General features: G+C 45.1%; 1 protein-coding gene across 1 annotated transcript in view; it reads right to left on the bottom strand.

Moving 5' to 3' along the window:
* The window catches only part of LOC120053278 (neural-cadherin-like), a 115,437-nt gene that overhangs the window by 6,517 nt on the left and 84,779 nt on the right, over positions 1-24,141 (bottom strand). The window contains exons 22-31 of the mRNA XM_039000416.1: positions 22,599-22,876; positions 18,721-18,935; positions 18,007-18,134; positions 17,751-17,878; positions 16,367-16,490; positions 15,444-15,624; positions 14,879-15,045; positions 8,688-8,976; positions 7,695-7,884; positions 2,217-2,464 (exon numbers count right to left, since the gene is read on the bottom strand). Of these exons, the coding sequence (XP_038856344.1) occupies positions 2,217-2,464; positions 7,695-7,884; positions 8,688-8,976; positions 14,879-15,045; positions 15,444-15,624; positions 16,367-16,490; positions 17,751-17,878; positions 18,007-18,134; positions 18,721-18,935; positions 22,599-22,876 (1,948 nt within the window). The remainder of the gene's footprint in view (positions 1-2,216; positions 2,465-7,694; positions 7,885-8,687; positions 8,977-14,878; positions 15,046-15,443; positions 15,625-16,366; positions 16,491-17,750; positions 17,879-18,006; positions 18,135-18,720; positions 18,936-22,598; positions 22,877-24,141) is intronic.

Genomic DNA, 24,141 nt, shown 5'->3' with positions numbered 1-24,141 from the left:
ACAAGTAGCTCTATGGAGAGATAGTCCGCTACACTGGACACACCAACACACCTTACTATGTGTCAGCAGCAAACATGGACACATTTAGGTTAGATGAAAACGGTAGGAGAAAGTAAATGACAAAGAAATACAGAGGGAGATCAAATCAGACATAAACGGACATAACAGGACTGGAATGACAAACAGACGAGATAAAAAAGTAAGGGAAAGGAGGATGACAAATAAAAGTCTGAATTCACATCACGAACATCAAGAAAGACAAAATAGAGGAGGGCATGACTGAGGGGCCCCCAAACTTTTTGAACTGTAACTCAGCGAAAGCTTTGGGTTTTTTATTGTGGCTCATAGAGTTATCAAAATCAATGTTTCTAGCCAGGATCCATGCAGCCCCACTGACTGAGGCCACTCACAGCTCCTGAGATCCATACTAAGAACACTTGGGGCTCAATTCCATCAAATCCACATTGCAGTATTTACGCAGTAGCTCTTTTCCCCATGGCCAAATAAAATCACAGATGGTTTTGGGTACTGCAAGAACATATTACCAGGTAGACACCAGAGGAGGCTGGAGAGAAGAGCTATAGGAGGATGGGCTCGTTGTAATGGCTGGAATGGAATAAATGGAATGGAGTCAAACATGTGGTTTCCATATGTTGGATGTGTTTGATACTGTTCCATTTATTCCATTCCAGCCATTACAATGAGCCTGTCCTCCTATAGCTCTCTCACCAGCCTCCTCTGGTAGACACACCTCACCAATTGAAGCTTCCAGTTTTCAGAACTAGAAATCTGCGTATCTGGCAAGGTTGGGTAGGTTACTTTCTAAATATAATCATTATAGTTACTAGTTACCTGTCCAAAATTGTAATCAGTAACATCACTTTTGAAATACCCATAAATGAATGTTGCATTTTACTTTATGGGTTGGTTATGTAGGCTTCTTCTAACCCATTGCTTTCTACTACACATAATATGATTAGGCTCTATCTTTACATTAAAAACCAGTCTGTCAGATTTCCAGTCATTACAATTAATTTAATACCTCTTGACCTTCAAGAAAAATAAATGGAAATATGGGAATATAGATTAGCCAAATTGTTTTACCTGAGAATAACCCCAAAACGAAGGACTTATTACTGATTATGATTTTGTTGTCATGGAGGACTGATTGGGCTAAATGCTTTGAGATGAAAAATAAATGTTGCTCTCATGGAATTGCATGCTTTGAGCATTACCGAAAAGTACTGTTTGCATCTAAAAAAATGTCTGTTATATGCTACATTTGTTATTGGCCTATTGTTAACTTTTTTGTTGGTGACACTTTAAAATGTTGATAATTGTCAGCTGTTTAAGTCTATGGTGCATGAGATTAGGCATATGGATACATATTTTTTTAATCAGCATGAATTAGATTGAGCAATAAAAACACCACTCGTGGCCTTAAATCAAACTCCCTTTTGACAGTATGGAGTACAATACCATAGAGTTTAGAAGGGAGGAACTGCCTCAAACTTTTATTACATAGGCTGGATCCGCAAGGCTGGGGGGGGCGGGGGGGCACAAGTTTTGAGGCCCCCCAAACCCTCAAAAATAAAAACACGTTTGGAGGTCGGCCCCCCAGATAGCATATCAACACGTCATAAGCCATGAGATCCCGTTGTCCGGAGCAAATTATCCCAATTTCAAACTCTCCCTAAAAATCCCACAGGGATGCTGGCCCCTGTTGACTCCAATGCTTGCCACAGTTGTGTCATGTTGGCTGGATGTCCTTTGGGTAGTGGGCCATTCTTGATACACACGGGAAACGGTTGGGCGTGAAAAACCCAGCAGCGTTGCAGTTCTTGACACACTCAAACCAGTGCACCTGGCACCTACCACCATACCCTGTTCAAGGGCACTTCAATATTTTGTCTTGCCCATTTACCCTCTGAATGGCACACATACACAGTCCATGTCTCAATTGTCTCAAGACTTAAAAATCCTTCTTTAAACTGTCTCCTCTCCTTCATCTACACTGATTTAAGTGAATTTACCAGTTACCATCAATAAGGGATCATAGCTTTTACCTGTATTCACCTGGTCATGTCATGGAAATGTTGTTTCTAATGGTACACTCAGTGAACATTTGTGAACACCCACCCACAACCAAAACCAGATGAAACCAAATCAGAGAGTAAAGGTGAAAGATGACATTTTCACGTAGTCAATATAGTTACCTAGGAAGGCCAGGACACAGATACTGATGGCAAACGCAGAGCTGAGGCTCAGAGTGTTGTTGTTGTTGTGGTAGAGCGTCAGAGAGACCTCACAGTGTCGCCCACGGTAGCCCTCCGAGCAGTGACACGAGTACTTGGCAGGCGAGTGGGCCACACAGGTGCCGTGGCGACAGGGCCTGCTGACGCACAGCGTGTAGACGCACACCTTGCTCGAGTCGTTCTCCTTCGTCATGTGACCAGGGGGGCACCTGTGGAGATGCAAATAAGGAAGAGGTTGTGGAGAGTGTGATTCATTCACCTGATCTGGATGGAAATAACTTTTAATTATAAGGGATAGGAATAGCCATCCTGGCACTGTGAAAATCTCTGCCAGGTCACCCGTGATACAAGTCAGTATTCGACGTTCAACTATGTCTGAGGACATCGGGAGATGATGTGGAAACTGGCTACTAAGTACCCCCGAGTGGACATCCCATGGTGATGAAAGGCCTCAGAGATGTTTCACATGCTCTGATCCCAGCTAGGGACGACAGGAAACACTGGAGTCCAGGGGAGTTTAAAGACGCTGCAGCCTAGACACTCCCTGTCACTACGGTTAGCTTTATTTACTCATGTTACCACCTACGGCTGCAAATAGGCTATTGAGGCAGCTTATTACTCGTACTCAATAATTATGCACAAAATCATAGATTGGGCACATCATTGCGCACATGTTGTCACACATCATGAAACACATTGAGGCAAAGAATTCAGACACTATCCTTCACTTGTTTGTAACAATTGCAAATACTTTGGAAACATTTTATTTTTAGTTAACTTCGTTCTGAGTTTATAGGCAATCACAGAGAGGCAGATTATCAGTCAGACATCTTGATACTCTGTTTAGCCAAGATTTTCTGTGAATAAAGTGATGTTAACGATGCGCTTTGGCTATATGGTCTTGAACGAAGGCTTTGGGAAACACCTTGGCTACTAAAGATACACCGTAAGAAGGTTATGACGATGATCTTAATGCTGCGAAAGCTTTGGAAATTGTATTTGTCATATAATTCTGAAACATGTGTAGACTAACAGTGAATTGCTTACTCACGGGCCCTTCCCAACAATGCAGAGATTAAATACACAGAGTAATGATAACTTGACTATATAGTATATTGACACCCTTACATGGACACCCTTTCAAATGAGTGGATTCGGCTATTTCAGCCACACCCGTTGCTGACAGGTGTACGCAATCTCCATTAATCAATATTAGCAGTAGAATGGCCTTACTGAAGAGCTCAGTGACGTTCAAAGTGGCACGTCATAGGATGCCAACTTTCCAACAAGTCAGTTTGTCAAATTTCTTCCCTGCTAGAGCTACCCCTGTCAACTGTTATTTTGAAGTGGAAACATCTAGGATCAACAACGGCTTAGCCAAGAAGTGGTAGGCCACACAAGCACACAGAACGTGACCGCCTAGAGCTGAAGTGTGTAGTGCATAAAAATCGTCTGTCTTCAGTTACAACACTCACTACGAGTTCCAAACTGCCTCTGGAAGCAACGTCAGCTATTCGTCGGGAGCTTCATGAAATGGGTTTCAATGGTCGAGCAGCCGTATACAAGCCTGAGATCACCATGCGCAATGCCAAGCGTCGGCTGGAGTGGTGTAAAGCTCGTCGCCATTGTACTTAGGAGCAGTGGAAATGCGTTATCTGGAGTGATGACTCATGCTTCACCATCTGGCAGTCCGACGGACAAATCTGGGTTTGGCGAATGCCAGGAGAACGCTACCTGCCCGAATACATAGTGCCAACTGTAAAGTTTGGTGGAGGAGGAATAATGGTCTGTGGCTGTTTTTCATGGTTTGGGCTTGGCCCCTTAGTTCCAATGAAGGGAAATCTTAACGCTACAGCATAAAATGACATTCTAGACAATTCTGTGCTTCCAACTGTGTGGCAACAGTTTGGGGAAGGCCCCTTTCCTGTTTCAGCATGACAATGCTCCTGTGCACAAAGCAAGATCCATACAAAAATGGTTTGTCGAGATCGGCAAAGAAGAACTTGACTGGCCTGCACAGAGTCCTGACCTCAACCCCATCAAACACCTTTGGGATGAATTAGAATGCGAGCCAGGCCTAATCGCCCAACATCAGTGCCCGACCTCAGTAATGCTCGTGACTGAATGAATGCAAGTCCATGCAGCAATGTTCCAACATCTAGTGAAAAGCCTTTCCAGAATAGTGAATGCTGTTATAGCAGCAAAAGGTGGACCAATGCCATATCAATGCCCATGATTTTGGAATGAGAGGTTCAACGAAGAGGTGTCCACATACTTTTAGTCATGTAGTGTATGTACATATAGGTAGGGATAAAATGACTAGGCAACAGGATAGATAATAAACAGCAACAAAAGCGTATGTGATAAGTCAAATTAGGTAGTGCGAAACGGGTCAATGCAGATAGTTAATAGCTACCCGGACCAACTATTTAGCAGTGTTATGCCTTGGGGTAGAAGCTGTTCAGGGTCATGTCGGTTCCAGACTCTGTGCATCGGTACCTCTTGCCGTGCTGTAGCAGAGAGAACAGTCAGACTTGGGTGGCTTTGACAATTTTTAGGGACTTCCTCTGACACTGCCTGGTATAGAAGTCCTGGACGGCAGGGAACTCGACCCCAGTGATGTACTGGGCTGTACGCACTATCCTCCGTAGCGTCTTATGGTCGGATGCCAAGCAGTTGCCATACCAAGCGGTGGTGCAGCCAATCAAGATGCTCTCAATGGTGCAGCCTCATGGGGGGTAATGTGCGTTGTCGTGCCGTCTTCACGACTGTGTTGGTGTGTTTGGACCATGATAATTCCTTACTGATGTGGACACAGAGGAACTTGAAGCTTGACCTGCTCCACTACAGCCCCGTCGATGTGGATGGGGCTGTGCTCAGCCCTCCATTTCCTGTAGTCCATGATCAGCTCCTTTGTCTTGCCGACATTGTGGGAGAGGTTGTTGTCCTGGCACCACACTTCCAGTTCTCTGACCTCTTCCTTGTAGGCTGTCTTATAGTCATCGGTAATCAGGCCTACCACCGTTGTGTCGTCAGCAAACTTAATAATGGTGTTGGAGTGGTACGTGGCCATGCAGTCATGGGTGAAAAGGGAGTACAGGAGGGGACTAAGCACGCACCCGTGATGGTCCCCCGTGTTGAGGGTCAGCGTGGTGGATGTGCTGTTGCCTATCCTCACCACCTGGGGCGGCCCGTCAGGAAGTTCTGAATCAATCCAGAGAGAGGGTCCTCTGAGCTCTAGTAAATGAACAGCATTCTCACGTAGGTCTTCCTTTTGTCCACATGGGGAAGGGCACTGTGGCATGTAATAGAGATTGCGTCACCTGTGGATCTCTTGGGGCAGTATGCAAATTAGAGTGTGTCCAGGGTATCTGGGATGATGCTGTTGATATGAGCCATGACCACTGATCAGCATTTCAAAGCATTTCATGGCTACAGACGTGAGTGCTACGGGACGATAGTCATTTAGACAGGTTACATTGGCATTCTTGGGCGCAGGGACTATAGGGGTCTGCTTGAAACATGTAGGTATTACAGACTGGGTCATGGAGCGGTTGAAAATGTCAGTGAAGACACTTGACAATTGGTCAGCGCCTGCTCTGAGTAGGCATCCCAGTAATCCGTCTGGCCCTGCGGCATTGTGAATGTTATGTTAACATGTGTTCATGTCTTACTCACATCGGGCTATAGAGAGCTTGATCAAACAGTTGTCCAGAACAGCTGGTGCTCGCATGCATGGTTCAGTGTTGCTAGCCTCGAAGCAAGCATAGGAGCTATTTAGCTCTTCTGGTAGGCCAGCATTACTGGACAAGTCACGGTTGGGTTTCCTGTTATAATCTATGGTAGTTTGCAAGCCCTGCCACATCTGATGAGCATCAGAGCCGGTGTAGTAGGATTCGATCTTGGTCCTGTATTGACTCCTTGCCTGTTGGATGTTTTGTCGGAGGGCATAGGGGATGTCTTATAAGCGTCCTGATTAGTGTCCCGCTCCTTGAAAGTGGCATCTCTAGCCTTTAGCTCAGTGAGGATGTTGCCTGTAATCCATGGCTTCTGGTTGGAGTTTGTACGTATGATCAATGTGAGGATGACGTTGCCCTTATTAATGAAGCCGGTGACTGATGTGGTAACCTCTTCAATGCCATCGGATGAATCCTATGAATCCCGGAACAATATTCCAGTCTGGTCATCGGACCACTTCCATGTTGAGCGCGTCACTGGTATTTCCTGTTTTAAGTTTTTACTTGTAAGCAGGAATCAGGAAGATAGAGCTATGGTCAGATTTGCTGAATGGATGGTGAGGGAGTGTTTTGTATGCGTCTCTGTGTGTGGAGTAAAGGTGATCTAGAGTTTTGTATGTCTCTGTGTGTGGAGTAAAGGTGATCTAGAGTTTTGTATGTGTCTCTGTGTGTGGAGTAAAGGTGATCTAGAGTTTTGTATGTGTCTCTGTGTGTGGAGTAAAGGTCGTCTAGAGTTTTGTATGTCTCTGTGTGTGGAGTAAAGGTGATCTGGAGTTTTGTATGTTTCTGTGTGTGGAGTAAAGGTGATCTAGAGTTTTGTATGTGTTTCTGTGTGTGGAGTAAAGGTGATCTAGAGTTTTGTATGTCTCTGTGTGTGGAGTAAAGGTGATCTAGAGTTTTGTATGTGTCTCTGTGTGTGGAGTAAAGGTCGTCTAGAGTTTTGTATGTCTCTGTGTGTGGAGTAAAGGTCGTCTAGAGTTTTGTATGCGTCTCTGTGTGTGGAGTAAAGGTGATCTAGAGTTTTGTATGCGTCTCTGTGTGTGGAGTAAAGGTGATCTAGAGTTTTGTATGCGTCTCTGTGTGTGGAGTAAAGGTGATCTAGAGTTTTGTATGCGTCTCTGTGTGTGGAGTAAAGGTGATCTAGAGTTTTGTATGTCTCTGTGTGTGGAGTAAAGGTGATATAGAGTTTTGTATGCGTCTCTGTGTGTGGAGTAAAGGTGATCTGGAGTTTTGTATGCGTCTCTGTGTGTGGAGTAAAGGTGATCTAGAGTTTTGTTGCATCTAGTGGCACAGGTGACATGCTGGTAGAAATGAGGTCAAACGGATTTCAGTCTCGTCAGGTGTCCTGCACGCCGGCCTCTATAGCACCGTCTCCTGCTTCTTTGAGTGTCGGGGATTTCAGCCTGGTTCAGGATAATCAATATGTCTTTTGCCTCCAACTCGTCGAAGTAGAAGTCCTTGTCCAAATCGAGGTTATTGACAGCTGATGTCCAGAAGCTTTTTTCAGTCATAGGAAACGATGGTGGAAACATTATGTACCAAAACAGTTAAGATCAGAGCAAAAAAAGACACAAAATAGCAGAATTGGTCAGGAGCCCATAAACAGCCGCTATTCCCTCCAGCTCCATTACAGCGCCATTATAGCTTATAGCCTAGTGCCCAGAGTTTTTCCTGACAAGATTTCCTGCTGTCATTTATGTACCTGCACTCGTGTTTCCTCCAGAGGTCCACACATATGAAGGGGGGAGAGCACTGGTGTTTCCTGCAGGCGTCTGAGGGGCAACCTGGGGAGACGCCCTGGGATGTGACCACCTGGAGGCCCTTGGACCCCACAGAGGGCTGCTTTGCCATGGGCATTGGCTTCCCGTTCAGCCTCAGGTCTCGCAGACACCCTGGTGGTAAAACACAGAGAGGGAAAGAGAGATGAGACACAGCAACATAGTGACATTCAGAGACATACACACTAGGCCTGAGGCAAAACCTTTAAAGTAAGTTTCATGAAGCGACGGAAACACACACACACACACACACACACACACACACACACACACACACACACACACACACACACACACACACACACACACACACACACACACACACACACACACACACACACACACACACACACACACACACACACACACAGAGAGATAGCCCAGGGCTTAGCTGTCAGTGCAGCCCTTTGTTTCAGAGGATATTTACTTTGTTTGGTTGTCTCGCCATCCTCTGGGAAGGATGTGTAACATCATTTATACACACATCCCTGCTCCTGAAACATTTATGCAGACACATCCCTGCTCCTGAATCATTTATACAGACACCTCCCTGTTCCTGAATCATTTATACAGACACATCCCTGCTCCTGAATCAAGTCCTTCACACTTCATCTGCCTCAGCCCCAAATCCATAGCCGACCTCCTCAGAGTCTAGATCTAAAACCATTTGAGATAGGAAGGCGGAGGTAGCTAAGGAATCATTCACCTCAGTGATTTAGAAGTGTGAAACACAATGGTGCATCAGTCTTGTGTTGCCAATCACATACAGATAATACATGATTTTATACCACTTTCATTTGTTCGTTCATTCGTCCAATCATTTATCTTCCCTTGTGGTCCTCTGGCAGTAACAACTAGTGGGAAAGGCCAGTAGGAAGTTAGGGATAATATTAGTGGTCAGTACCAGGGGGCAGTACCAGATCGCAGTACCAGCACCATACCTAGGAAGCTGTGGTTGTTTCCTGAAGGGAAAGAGTTTCCCAGCATCACCACTGTTTGATCGATGACTATCTCCTGACTCTGCCCAGGAGCGGCTGTGACCTCTTGCCTCCCGCCGCCACCATCCAATCGAAGGGTGAACTCTTTGCCATGACGATCCAGCTCCACCTCGTGCCATTCTCCGTTGTCAAGGCGTTGGAAGGGCAGCGTGAGGTTGTAGAGTCTGTCACCCAGGTTGTAAAAGACAGCCAGTAGCCCCTGAAACACCTGAAATATACAGTGCATATCAATCAATTGAAATGAACCAAAACCGCTGTAAAAATCACAGATCGCACCATTAAAATGTCAAACATTCAATTAAGACCATTGTACTTAATATTTAAACTTGACAAAACTCACACGGACATTACTTAACTCAATCCAGAAGGAGAATTTAACAGACAACAATTATCCACAGCAGCTAAGGCTGAACAAACATACTGGGCTGGAGATGGGGCTGGGAGGGGATGCTGCCTGCCATAACTGCAGCTTGTACTTGTGTGTCCATCCCTTAATTGGAAACCGTGGGGCTGAGATAATAAAACACTGTGTTTTAATGTATGCAGCATGACAGCCCAGATTGTTTGAACTATTGCTCCCTCAGCATGGTCATAAGAGCATAATGCCAACATTCTATTCTCCCCTGCCACACTACGAACTGATTAACCCCCCATCTATCAAGCCCCTTCCACCCCCCCCCCCCCCCCCCCTGACAGCAGATATATAGGCTCCTAACAATGCATCTAATTGCTTGCAGTCCACACAGCCTAGGCAACCATATGACAATGAGCCCAATTAATCCCAACGTTATACAGAATCCGACCATAAAAACTCTAGCAATACATTTTCAGCATCGCTTAGCAGTACAAACACTTCACTACAAAGTAAAAACTGTCAATGTTTTCACAAGTAAACTTTTTTCTATTTTAATTTTAAAGAGATTTAAGGAGATAAATAAAAAGCATCTCAATAAGCGATGAGGGTTATAAGCATTGATTTCCACCTTTTCGCTAACACTCAACAGAATAATGCAACCTGGTGGGTTGGAAAACACTTTCAAGGGTTCCATTATGTGAACATAAAGATAACATGTTTTTGTCATCGAATACGTCTCCCTGACTCACCTATTACTGCTCATTGGACCCTATGATCACTAGGCTACCCAGCTGATTCCCCCTGGACTGTTTCAATAACACGGTACATCATTTTGTTGATCTGTTGGCCCCAGTCTCGAACTCAGGTCCTGTATGTACCTAAAGGACCCGCTCTGCCCATTCATCGCCATTTACCCGTTGTTGTCTTAGCTTTCCATATCAACACCTGTGATTGCTTTATGCCTCTCTCTAATGTCAATATGCTTTGTCTACTGCTGTCTTGGCTAGTTGTTATTGTTTTATTTCACAGTCCCGCTCAAAATGCCTTTGATAGCTCTTTTGTCCCACCCCACACACATGCGGAGACCTCACCTGGCTTAACTGGTGCCTCCAGAGACGAAACCTCTCTCATCGTCACTCAACACCTAGGTTTACCTCCACTGTACTCACATCCTACCATACCCTTGTCTGTACATTATGCCCTGAATCTATTCTACCACGCCCAGAAATCTGCTCCTTTTACTCTCTGTTCCCAACGCAATAGACGACCAGTTCTTTTAGACTTTAGCCATACCCTTATCCTACTTCTCCTTTGTTCCCCTGGTGATGTAGAGGTTAACCCAGGCCCTGTAGCCCCCAGTACCACACCTATTCCCCAGGCACTATCATTTGTTGACTTCTATAACCGTAAAAGGCTCGGTGTCATGCATGTTAACATCAGAAGCCTTCTCCCTAAGTTTGTTTCATTCACTGCTTTAGCACACTCCGCCAACCCTGATGTCCTAGCCGTGTCTGAACCCTGGCTTAGGAAGGCCACCAAAAATGCAGAAATGTCCATCCCGCTAGAACATTTTACGCCAAGATAGAACTGCCAAAGGGGGCGGAGTTGCAATCTACTGCAGAGATAGTCTGCATAGTTCTGTCATGCTATCCAGGTCTGTGCCCAAACAGTTTGAGCTTCTACTTTTAAAAATCCACCTTACCAGAAATAAGTCTCTCACTGTTGCCGCTTTTTATAGACCCCCCTCAGCACCCAGCTGTGCCCTGGACACCATATGTGAATTGATTGCCCCCCATTTATCTTCAGAGTTCGTACTTGTTAGGTGACCTAAACTGGGATATTTTTATCACCCCGGCCGTCCTACAATCTAAGCTAGATGCTTAGGTACAAGGTACAACCAGGTACAACCCTAAATCCGTAAACACGGGGACCCTCATAGATATCATCCTGACCAACCTGCTCTTTAAATACACCTCTGCCATCTACAACCAGGATCTCAGCGATCACTGCCTCATTGCCTGCATCCGTAATGGGTCCGCAGTCAAATGACCACCCCTCATCACTGTCAAACACTCCCTAAAACGCTTCTGCGAGCAGGCCTTTCTAATTGACCTGGCCCGGGTATTCTGGAAGGATATTGACCTCATCCCGTCAGTAGAGGATGCCTGGTTATTCTTTAACAGTGCGTTCCTCACCATCTTTAAAAGGCATGCCTCATTCAAAATGTGTAGAACTAAGAACAAATATAGCCCTTGGTTCACTCCCAACTTGACTGCCCTTGACCAGCACAAAAACCTCCCCCGCGATATGCAACTTTTCAGGGAAGTTAGGAACCAATATACACAGTCAGTTAGGAAAGCAAAGGCTAGCTTTTTCAAACAGAAATTTGCATCCTGTAGCACAAATTCCCAAAAGTTATGGAACACTGTAAAGTCCATGGAAAATAAGAGCACCTCCTCCCACCTGCCCACTGCACTGAAACACTGAAACACTGAAACCCTGAAACACTGTCACCACCGATAAATCTACGATAATCGCAAATTTCAATAAGCATTCTTGTACGGCTGGCCATTCTTTCCACCTGGCTACCCCTACCCCGGCTCTGCAACCCCACCCCACAGCAACTTGCCCAAGACCCCCCCCCCCCCCCCCCCCCCCCGCTGCTTCTCCTTCACACAAATCCAGATAACTGATGTTCTGGAAGAGCTGCAAAATCTGGACCCCTACAAATCAGCTGGGCTAGACAATCTGGACCCTCTCTTTCTAAAAGTATCCGCCTCAATTGTTGCAACCGCTATTACTAGCCTGTTCAACCTCTCTTTCGTATCGTCTGAGATCCCTAAAGATTGGAAAGCTGCCGCGGTCATCCCCTCTTCGAAGGGGGAGACACTCTAGACCCAAACTGTTACAGACCTATATCTATCCTGCCCTGCCTTTCTAAAGTCTTCGAAAGCCAAGTTAATAAACATATCACCGACCATTTCGAATCCCACCGTACCTTCTCCACAATGCAATCTGGTTTCGGAGCTGGTCATGGGTGCATCTCAGCCACGCTCAAGGTCCTAAACAATATCATAACCACCATCGATAAAAAACAATACTGTGCAGCCGTCTTCATCGACCTGGCCAAGGCTTTCGTCAATCACCCCATTCTTATCGGCAGACTCAACAGGCTTGTTTTCTCAAATGACTGCCTCGCTTGGTTCACTAACTACTTCTCAGAGTTCCGTTTGTCAAATTGGAGGGCCTATTGTCCGGACCTATGGCAGTCTCTATGGGGGTGCCACAGGGTTGAATTCTCGGGCTGACTCTTTTCTCTGTATACATCAATGATGTCGCTCTTGCTGCTGGTGATTCTCTGATGCACCTCTACGCAGACGACATCATTCTGTATACTTCTGGCCCTTCTTTGGACACTGTGTTAACAAACCTCCAGACGAGCTTCAATGGCATACAACACTCCTTCCGTGGCCTCCAACTGCTCTTCAATGCTAGTAAAACTAAATGCATGCTCTTTAACCAATTGCTGCCCGCACCCGCCAGCCCGACCAGCATCACTACTCTGGATGGTTCTGACTTAGAATATGTGGACAACTACAAATACCTAGGTGTCTGGTTAGACTGTAAACTCTCCTTACAGACTCACATTAATCATCTCCAATCCAAAATGAAATCTAGAATCGGCTTCCTATTTTGCAACAAAGCCTCCTTCACTCATGCTGCCAAACATACCCTCGTAAAACTGACTATCCTACCGATCCTTGACTTCGGCAATGTCATTTACAAAATAGCCTCCAACACTCTACTCAGCAAATTGGATGTAGTCTATCACAGTGCCATCCATTTTGTCACCAAAGCCCCATATACTACGCACCACTGCGGCCTGTATGCTCTCGTTGGCAGGCCCTCGCTTCATATTCGTCGCCAAACCCACTGGCTCCAGGTCATCTATAAGTCTTTGTTAGGTAAAGCCCCGCCTTATCTCAGCTCACTGGTCACCATAGCAACACCCACCCGTAGCACGCGCTCCAGCATGTATATTTCACTGGTCACCCCCAAAGCCAATTCCTCTTTTGGCCGCCTTTCCTTCTAGTTCTCTGCTGCCAATGACTGGAACAAATTGCAAAAATCACTGAAGCTGGAGACATATCTCCCTCACTAACTTTAAGCATCAGCTGTCAGAGCAGCGATCACTGTACCTGTACACAGCCCATCTGTAAATAGCCCACCCGACTACCTTATCCCCATACTGTTATTTATTTTTGCTCTTTTGCACCCCAGTATTTCTACTTGCACATCATCATCTGCACATCTATCACTCCAGTGTTAATGCTAAATTGTAATTATTTCGCCACTATGGCCTTACCTCCCTAATCTTACGACACTTGCACACACTGTATATAGATTTTTCTATTGTGTTATTGACTGTACGTTTGTTTATCCCATGTGTAACTCTGTGTTGTTGTATGTGTAGAACTGCTATGCTTTATCTTGGCCAGGTCGCAAACCAGAACTTGTTCTCAACTGGCCTAAATAAAGGTGAAATAAAAAACGAGGTGAAAAAGGTTTCCGAGGCCTAACTCTCACACTTATGCAGCAGCCCCCAGCAACCTTGTGAATGTCTTGTTATTCATTCAGCATGCGCTCCCTCCTCCCTCTCCATCCCTTCCTACCCATCAGAGCAAACAAAAGAGGCTGAGGTTCTGAGAGACTTGTTGTCTGGATCCACACTCAAGTGTCTCTCGGGAGGGTCTGAGACAGCTTCAGACAGAGTAGCTTGCTTTCAGACAAAAAAACAAGCGTTTTATACAGCTCGCCGACTCAATTCTGAGAGATTGTTCACAGAGGTACCTTATATAACCTACGTACATTTGCTGCTGAGATCATACAGAGCCCCAATCCTTTCCTCAGTTTCTTTGTACTGGTATGTATGGGGCTGGTGGTGAGAAATGGCTCGAGGGGGGTTGCTACTTCACTGACTCAGACACTCAGAAAGGAGCTATAGCAGTGAGACTGCATGCTGGTGCACTCTCTGACACTTGCTCTGTCAACCTGGTTTGTCATGAGGAAGCTACAGTAGGATGAGAGTGGAAACAGCTGACCTGTGTGGGTAGGTGTTCTTGAGTGACAGACGCTAGCCGAGCAGTCTTCTACCTGGTGCTGTGGACACACTGTCACTCAGAAATTGTGTTCTATTTTCCTGGTTAAGCCAGACAGAGAAGAGCCTTGTGATGTAGCAAATACTATAGGTAAGCTAGGTTGATTGTATATGCCACTTCATATTTTCCAGTTCAAATTGGGTACACAAGTCTAGCAATATGCTGAAAAAGTCCCCTATAAGAGCTTGAAGAAGAAAAGACAGAATTGGACCTTTCCACTTAAGAAAGCTCTTACATCCAACTAATAACAGCGACCCACTTCCCTAGACCCTAATACTGAAGGAAGGATGTGCTTATAACTAGACAGACAATAAAATAATCCTCAATACTGTGCTGCGGTGTTCCATAGGCGCATCTCAAAACAACCCAAAGGCAATACAAGTACACTCCGAACACACATACAGAAGTCAGTCACTCAGAGGCCCACTCAGTACCCACTTCCTGTGTTCCAAGCCCGCCATTACTCACTCCATCATTGTCGAAAATGTCGAGCCATCATGACAGTCATTCAGGCAACGTAATAACAACGTTGAGGAGCAGGCTACAGCAGGAGCCAATTAAAGTGCCTCTCTGCAGGCAGAGTGTCGATGACTCACCTCCAGACGCAAGTATTCATTCTGCTCCTGGGAGAGGAGGCTGAGGAGTACACCGCTGGGGACGTGGGTTCGCACCTGGAGCTGCACGCTGGTGTGACGGGCCGGGAGAGACCAGCCCACCTGGTACTGGACATGGCTCCTCCCATCGAAGGAGAACTCTGGGACTTCTGTCAGTCGAAGAGAGAAAAACATAGAGCTGCCATGAGGGCTTCAACTACAGTATATTATTCATGATGTATTATTTATACTGTACCGTCTACTGTGTGGACTCAGTAGCCAATTAAAGACAAATCACATATGTGACAGAAGCCAAACACAGTTATATTGTGTGTGAGCCATGCATTTAAAGCCTTAAGACACATTTCCATTCCACAAGAGCAATAAAAAAAAAAGTTGAATCTTGAATCTTATTATAGGTTAAACCTATAATTCAAAGCCAGTGCATTTTGATCTTGTTGGGGGGAAAAAATAGGATTCTACTATGTAATACAGTCCACTCTACACCCTTTGATACCCACAGACAAACACCTGTCCTAACCCGACTGTATATTCTCTAAGGACGTACCGTATTCACAGTGGATCCCTGTGTAACCGGGCCCACACTGGCAGCGGAAGGAGTCCCACTGCCCGTTACAGCGCCCCCTAGGGCCACAGGCAGGTACACCCATGATTATACAGTTCCCATCAGTCAGAGAGCAGCCTGGGGCACTGCTGGAGGACTCTGAGGGATAACCAAGGTCATAGAGCTGGAGCAGAGAGGGAAGAGAGGCAGGGGGGTGAAGGAATGAGGGAGCGAGAGAAGGAGGGTGAGTGTGAGAGAGAGAGAGAGATGTGGGGGGAGAGAGAAGAGAGAGGAAGAAAGAGAAAGAAAGTTTTAAAAAATGAGGGCAAGAGAGAAATGAATAAGGGAGAGAGAGAGAGTGATGGCATGATGTTTTCAGTATAACCTCAATAATGCACAATACATCCCTTTCTGAAGCATAAAGTAAAGATGAGAGAAGGTCATAGGCATAAAGGAGAATAATAACGAAGGAGAATACATCCCGCCAGTACATATAACCTGTCTGACATTAAGGCACTAAGAGAACCTGACATTTTTTAAAATGTATATACGTATATATATATATATATTTTTTTAAACTGCGTTGTTGGTTAGGGGCTCGTAAGTAAGCATTTCACTGTAAGGTCTACTACACCTGTTGTATTCGGCGCATGTGACTAATTCAATTTGATTTGATTTGATTTGAAGGGGAATATGATGAGTGAAAGACATCAGCATTTAGAAGATACTCCCAGCTTAGCCTTGAGCTCAAATTTACATTCCTCTTGAGCTCATGTCTTAATGAAACCTAGCGAGTCAACTAGACAAGTCAAGGAGTGAGAAAATGTAAGACATAATATGCAATGTCCAGAGCCGAGATTGAGTTAGAGAGGTAAACTTGTTGTTGTTGGGGTGTTAGGGGAGAGCTCTAGACTTTTGTGTCTTACCATACTATCCACAACCAGGTTGCGCAGACATCCAGTGAAGTGCTTGTGCTGTAGCTGGGGATACTCATAGGACATGTTTTCGTTGACACCACCCAGCTGCAACACCTGACTCCCATTCAGGTACCTGTGGAAAAGAGGAGACACGTCATTGTCAATGCCTGTCCATTCAAACCATTTATCTGCCTGTCCATTCAAACCATTTATCTGCCTGTCCATTCAAACCATTTATCTGCCTGTCCATTCAAACCATTTATCTGTCTGTCCATTCAAACCATTTATCTGCCTGTCCATTCAAACCATTTATCTGCCTGTCCATTCAAACCATTTATCTGCCTGTCCATTCAAACCATTTATCTGTCTGTCCATTCAAACCATTTATCTGCCTGTCCATTCAAACCATTTATCTGTCTGTCCATTCAAACCATTTATCTGCCTGTCCATTCAAACCATTTATCTGCCTGTCCATTCAAACCATTTATCTGTCTGTCCATTCAAACCATTTATCTGCCTGTCCATTCAAACCATTTATCTGCCTGTCCATTCAAACCATTTATCTGTCTGTCCATTCAAACCATTTATCTGCCTGTCCATTCAAACCATTTATCTGCCTGTCCATTCAAACCATTTATCTGTCTGTCCATTCAAACCATTTATCTGCCTGTCCATTCAAACCATTTATCTGTCTGTCCATTCAAACCATTTATCTGCCTGTCCATTCAAACCATTTATCTCTGTCCATTCAAACCATTTATCTGTCTGTCCATTCAAACCATTTATCTGCCTGTCCATTCAAACCATTTATCTGCCTGTCCATTCAAACCATTTATCTGTCTGTCCATTCAAACCATTTATCTGTCTGTCCATTCAAACCATTTATCTGCCTGTCCATTCAAACCATTTATCTGCCTGTCCATTCAAACCATTTATCTGCCTGTCCATTCAAACCATTTATCTGCCTGTCCATTCAAACCATTTATCTGTCTGTCCATTCAAACCATTTATCTGTCTGTCCATTCAAACCATTTATCTGCCTGTCCATTCAAACCATTTATCTGTCTGTCCATTCAAACCATTTATCTGTCTGTCCATTCAAACCATTTGTCTGTCTGTCCATTTGTTTGTTTTGTCCATCCATCCATCCTTCCAGAATCACACCACTCACTCATGTCAACTCATCTGTATAGTACCTTATCTTAATTGTAACCAACACTGGATGACACAGTGGCTGCTACAATAATTGGAGTATGCATGGTAGATGGATAGATGTTCGTAGATCTTTTAATGCCTTTCAGAGGAACTATTTTGGCCATCGGCAATGCCTTCACTGGCTGGCAGGTGTGATTGGTGTGATGTCAGAGGGGTGGGATTCTGAGCAGGACAGTACCTGTCCCTATTGGGCGTGACTCCTCTGACTTCACAAGAAGAGCGGTCCTCGGTCATGGCCCAGCTGTCCACGCCCTCCGTCTCCATGACAATGGCACTGGAGCAGCGATCCAGGGTGAAACGCACTTCCTGAAAACCCAAGAGAAGAAGAGGAAGGTAACAATCTCTGCACACACACAAACATACACATACAGGTAAGAACATGGAAGAATGTGTGTTTTCAGGATGCGAATACAGCCATTTAATGGTTCGCTTACTTTACTGTTGCTCCTAACATCTAGACGGTGCCAGCGTCTGTCGGACACAACCACATTTCCCGGCAACTGCAGGACCAGGGTTCCAGACCCATGGTTGATTTTCAGGCTAGGTGTTCCACCAATCAGCTCTGAGGAGAAGAGAGGTCATCAGTACCAGCATCACCATGACATTCCACCTACAGACTTAAAGGGTCAAAGTTCAACTGTGGTGTTGGATGCACTTCTGATGCTCTTGGAGGGATGTTGTTCAGTGTCAAATAGTCAATGCATACATATATACTTTACATGAAACTGTATATTTACTGTACATATGTAACGAACAGTTCATCCCAAAGGTACGGACCATTATCTACTTTTCATGAACAAGTGAAGTGAACCCATTAACAAGGTTACACTGCTTTACTTTTAGTGTTTTGTCTCTGTCTGGGCTGTATGACTAAGCAACCTAATTAATCCAAATAACGCTGGATATATCCCACACATTCCATTTGTTATTCAAATCATGCACCTCGGTTGGACTGGAAGGTAGATGCAGTATACTTGCCTTTGTGTAACAGAGTTGGTTTGGTAAACCACGCTAGAGGGCTGATTAATCTTGCCTGAGACCTAAAGACTTGAGTTAGCTCCCAGTTAATGCCTAGGCTTTAGCTCAGAGGGCTTACGTGATCTCCATGACCTGGGTTCAAATCCTAAGTGGGTAACACATTACCCTACCTATGGCCATGTAGTCCTCTGGGTCTCCGGGAAGTAGGGTGGCCAGGGGCCCGCTGTAGAGCAGCAGCCCATCCTCAGCCCCTGTGATGAACTCCAGGGAGAGATGGCTATCAAAGCACGGCCTTATGGGAGGAAACCAGGCATAGCCGTTGCCAAGGAAACTTCGCCTTGTCTGCTGGCACTCAGGACCCTCGTACTGCGGTGGGCACTGGCATCTGTGGTGGCATTGAAAAAAAGCACCCCAAAGAACATTAACAGTAATTTTTCCATATTGAAACATTATGACAGGGCTGGCTATATTGTCATATCTGTGTGTGTGTGTAAAGTGCTGTGCAACGTATCTTTATAAATGACAGGCAGGGCTTTCATCTACATACAGTAGCTACTTGTGCATTAGGCATGAAACACATCAAGTACATATTAAATACTGCATTGAAAACATTACATAGAAACACAAGTCCCTCAATCTTTCTATTCATTTTATTATCCTTATAACATTGTTTAGCTTGTGAGCCGAAACAGAGGTTTAGGGGCTGTAGAACTCCTCTAACTTACCACTGCTCAGCAGCACATCAGATCCCTTTGTTCGAGCATGATTAAGAACATGATTCCTACTTTTCCAGGCCCCCTACAGTATCACTGATTCTCAATCTCTCCTTGTTTCAGTCCCATTACTCTGCCGTGCAGATTCCATGGCATGGTGTAGTGTACGGACTCTCTCAGAAAAAAGGGTGCGGTTAGGGTACAGTATTTTTCCCTGAGGTACACAAAGATCTAAATATACATAATGTACATTCAGAGGTACTCATTAGATCTCAAATGATACTTTTCGGTACCTTTTAGGGGACATCTAGTATAATGGTACATTTTTGTACCCAATCATTGGAGGGTGGCTTAGTGTGGGCGTGGCTTTCAGTTATTATTTTGCACCTTGCAGGGTACCACTACAATGACAAGAGTTTGTACCCCAAGTACAGTGTATGTGTGTGCAAGAGTGTCTTGTGTGTGTGTGTGTGCGCACGCGCGCATGTGTGGGTGCATGTGTGTTTTGCAGGCAGAAGCACTCTGACTGATTTCTTTGTGATTACCTCTCCTTTCCCTTCCTTTGCCTTGATTACAGCTTATAGTGCTTCTATGGACCATTGCTAACTGAATGAAGAACAAAATTAAGCAGAATGAATTGATCGTCTTCATGGCATGCATCCACTTCTTCATGGCATGCCTCCACTTCTTCATGGAATGTCTCCACTTCTTCATGGAATGTCTCCACTTCTTCATGGAATGTCTCCACTTCTTCATGGAATGCCTCCACTTCTTCATGGACTGCCTCCACTTCTTCATGGAATGTCTCCACTTCTTCATGGAATGTCTCCACTTCTTCATGGCATGCCTCCACTTCTTCATGGACTGCCTCCACTTCTTCATGGAATGCCTCCACTTCTTCATGGAATGCCTCCACTTCTTCATGGCATGCCTCCACTTATTCATGGAATGCCTCCACTTCTTCATGGACTGCCTCCACTTCTTCATGGAATTCCTCCACTTCTTCATGGCATGCCTCCACTTATTCATGGAATGCCTCCACTTCTTCATGGAATGCCTCCACTTCTTCATGGCATGCCTCCACTTCTTCATGGAATTCCTCCACTTCTTCATGGACTTCCTCCACTTCTTCATTGCATGCCTCCACTTATTCATGGATGCCTCCACTTCTTCATGGCATGCCTCCACCTCTTCATGGAATGCCTCCACTTCTTCATGGAATGCCTCCACTTCTTCATGGCATGTCTCCACTTCTTCATGGCATGTCTCCACTTCTTCATGGAATGCCTCCACTTCTTCATGGACTTCCTCCACTTCTTCATGGACTGCCTCCACTTCTTCATGGAATGCCTCCACTTCTTCATGGAATGTCTCCACTTATTCATGGAATTCCTCCACTTCTTCATGGAATGCCTCCACTTCTTCATGGAATGTCTCCACTTCTTCATGGAATTCCTCCACTTCTTCATGGACTGCCTCCACTTCTTCATGGCATGCCTCCACTTATTCATGGATGCCTCCACTTCTTCATGGCATGCCTCCACTTATTCATGGTATTCCTCCACTTCTTCATGGCATGCCTCCACTTCTTCATGGCACGCCTCCACTTCTTCATGGAATTCCTCCACTTCTTCATGGCATGCCTCCACTTCTTCATGGCATGCCTCCACTTCTTCATGGCAGTCCTCCACTTCTTCATGGCATGCGTCCACTAGTGCATCTGCATGTCTACGAGCCATAAATCTTAATCAAAGAAATGACTTGATATACAATACATGCAGTGAGAAAAACAACACTTTCAATCCAAACAGGGGAGAAGCAGAATATTCTCACACCCCTGGTGAAAATTGATATGAGACGAACTGGGCTTGGTAGAGAATGTCACAGCCATCTCTTTCCATGCGGCGTCTCTGAGCATATGGCTCTGCTGTGCACTGTTAGGGTCTGTTTTCTCTTTTCTCTCCGTCTCCAACTCTGTTTATTCTGCAGAGGGCCAACACATGTCAGGAATACTGATCCATTTGGAGAGAGACAGGGGGATGGTTCTAGGAAAGACTGTGTTTACACACACAGACAGATACGGAAGAAAGAGTGCATGCACGTTTGTGCTTAAGCATACACACATATGGACAAAAGAACACACTACAGACACACACACACACACACACAAGCACATACCTTCCCAGGCATTTTCCATGTGACTCCAGAGAGCAATGCCAATCCAATCCAGACTCCAGAGCATGTTTCTTCCTCTGTTTTTCCCTTTTGACTGACACTATCTGATAAGGCAATGTCTCAGACTGGCTATTAAGCTCTCTCTACATGGGATGGTGCCGAAATTGGATTTTTTACGCACATACTGAATACACCTTGGGTTATATAGCAGCATCAATATTCTGACAAGGGCTAGGACTTTCTCTCACAAGACTGCAGACTGCAGCTGATGTGGCAGATAAAAAACACAGAATGCATGGCTGTGCACCAAATGGCACCCTAGGGCCCATAGGGCTCTGGTCCAAAGTAGTGCACTATATAAGGAAAAGGATGCCATTTGGGACACAGGCCATGAGCGTAACCCTCATGTTCTAAGGTTTTAAGGCGGACGTGTTCTTCTGTATGCACGTCTGTCTGGCTAACTTCACTTTACATGGTCATGTAAATGGTATTAAGTGGGATTGTGAAAAGTTGTCAGCACTTACAAGAGAGGGGTGGGTAGTTATTGTTGTAATCTCACTGGCCTACATTTCTTAAATCCTACCATTAATCCTCATCATCAAATTAGCTCCATCCTGTTTCCTCTGTGATGTGCCCACATGGGGCAATTGTACTGGGTTTTTATGGATTTCTGACTGCTGTATATGCTTAGCGTTCAAGGCTCTAGCATATAATTAGGAGGTAATTCATCATTGAAATGTCAATTTTTTTTTAACCCTTAATTTATTGTCATTCTAGTCTGAAATCATTTTTTCCCAGGTAGCTCTAGTGTCATTTCTGATTCGGATCTCATTTTCTCCACATCACCATCTCTGTGTAGATTTCCTCTTGACTATTTCAATCACATTATCTCAATCATCTCTTATTTGTCACCTATGAAAGTATATTTTATCTTGCATAATCAATTAAATACAATAAATACAGGATACAATCGTGTTCAGTAGAGTTAAATTGGAAGAAAATGGTCAGAAATTGAGGAAAAAAGGGAGGAATTATCTACACTTGTCCAATAAGTATAGCCCTATATCTTGTTTTCAGCTATGATGTGCCTTAATAAACACAACCCAGTTCACATGGTCCTCAGGTGAGGTGTGTTGCTGTAGTCGTTGCTCTCTGCTCACCTGTACCCGCTTAGGGTGTCCATGCAGGTGCCTCCATTGAAGCAGGGGTTTGTGGGGTAGGAGGAGCAGGCCTGGTGGACACGGTCCCTTGCGGTGCAGCCACACACGGCTGAGGAAGTCACTGTCACAGACACCAGGGCCATGTTGCCAGCATCCACCAGGGTGGGCGTGTCACTGACGCTGAGGTATGTGGAGCAACCCCCACCCGCCCTGCAGTCTGTGTACACACACTCATCCACCTGTACCTGGGACACATTCACCCGCAGCAGAGACTGCAGCTAAGGAAAGAGAGAGAAAGAGAACGAGAGAGAGAGAGAGAAGGAAGGAAGGAGTGTGATGAGGCAAGCTGATACTCCTTGCACATAGACATATTTACGTTCAAATAACCAAGTGTGCAAAATGGCAGATTTATTTTCAATAAATGACTGAGGTCTGAGAAAGACAGACAGAGAAAAGAGGGTAGGAGATGGAGTGAGTGAGGGAAGAAGTGGATGCTAAGATACAGACTGGAGTATGTTCCGGGGTTCATTCGATGGCATTGAGAAGTTTATTTAACTAGGCAAGTCAGTTAAGAACAAATTCTTATTTACAATGATGGCCTACTCCGGCCAAACCCGGACGACGCTGGGCCAATTATGCGTTGCATAATTATAATTATCAGCCGGTGACTGCTTTGATAAAGGTTAAATAAATAAAAATGTATAAAAAATGTATAAGTGCATCGACGACGTCGTCCCCACAGTGACCGTACGTACATATCCCAAACAGAAGCCATTACAGGCAACATCCACACTGAGCTAAAGGCTTGAGCTGACGCTTTCAAGGAGTGGGACACTAATCTGGACGCTTATAAGAAATCCCACTACGCCCTCCGACGAACCATCAAGCAGCCAAAGCATCAACACAGGACTAAAATCAAATCCTACTACACCAGCTCTGATACTCGGCGGATGTGGCAGGGCTTGCAAACTATCACAAATTACATTGTGAAACCCAGGTGCGAGCTGCCCAGCGACGCAAGTGTCCCAGACGAGCTAAATGCCTTCTATGCTTACTTCGAAGCTAGCAACTCTGAACCATTTGTGAGAGCACCAGCTGTTCTGGACAACTGTGTGATCATGCTCTCTGTAGCCGCTGCAAGAACTTTAAACAGGTTAACATTCACAAGGCCGCATGCCCAGAAGCATTACCAGAACGCATACTCAGAACGCTGACCAGCTGTCAAGTGTCTTCATTGACATTTTCAACCTCTCCTTGACCCATTCTGTAATACCTATATGTTTCAAGTAGACCACCATAGTCCCTGTACCCAAGAACGCCAAGGTAACCTGTCTAAATGACCATTGCCCCGTAGCACTCATGTCTGTAGCCATGAAATTATTTGAAAGGCTGGTCATGGCTCACATCAACACCATCATCCCAGACACCCTGGACCCACTCCAATCCGTCCACCACCCCAACAGAACCACAGAAGACGCAATCTCTGCTGCAGTCCACAGTGCCCTTTCCCACCTGGACAAAAGGAACAACTAAGTGAGAATGC

Source organism: Salvelinus namaycush, chromosome 9 (genome assembly GCF_016432855.1).
Source record: "Salvelinus namaycush isolate Seneca chromosome 9, SaNama_1.0, whole genome shotgun sequence".
NCBI lineage: Eukaryota > Metazoa > Chordata > Actinopteri > Salmoniformes > Salmonidae > Salvelinus > Salvelinus namaycush.
Note: the sequence above shows the minus strand (reverse complement) of the source record. Positions and strands in the feature narration are given on the sequence as shown.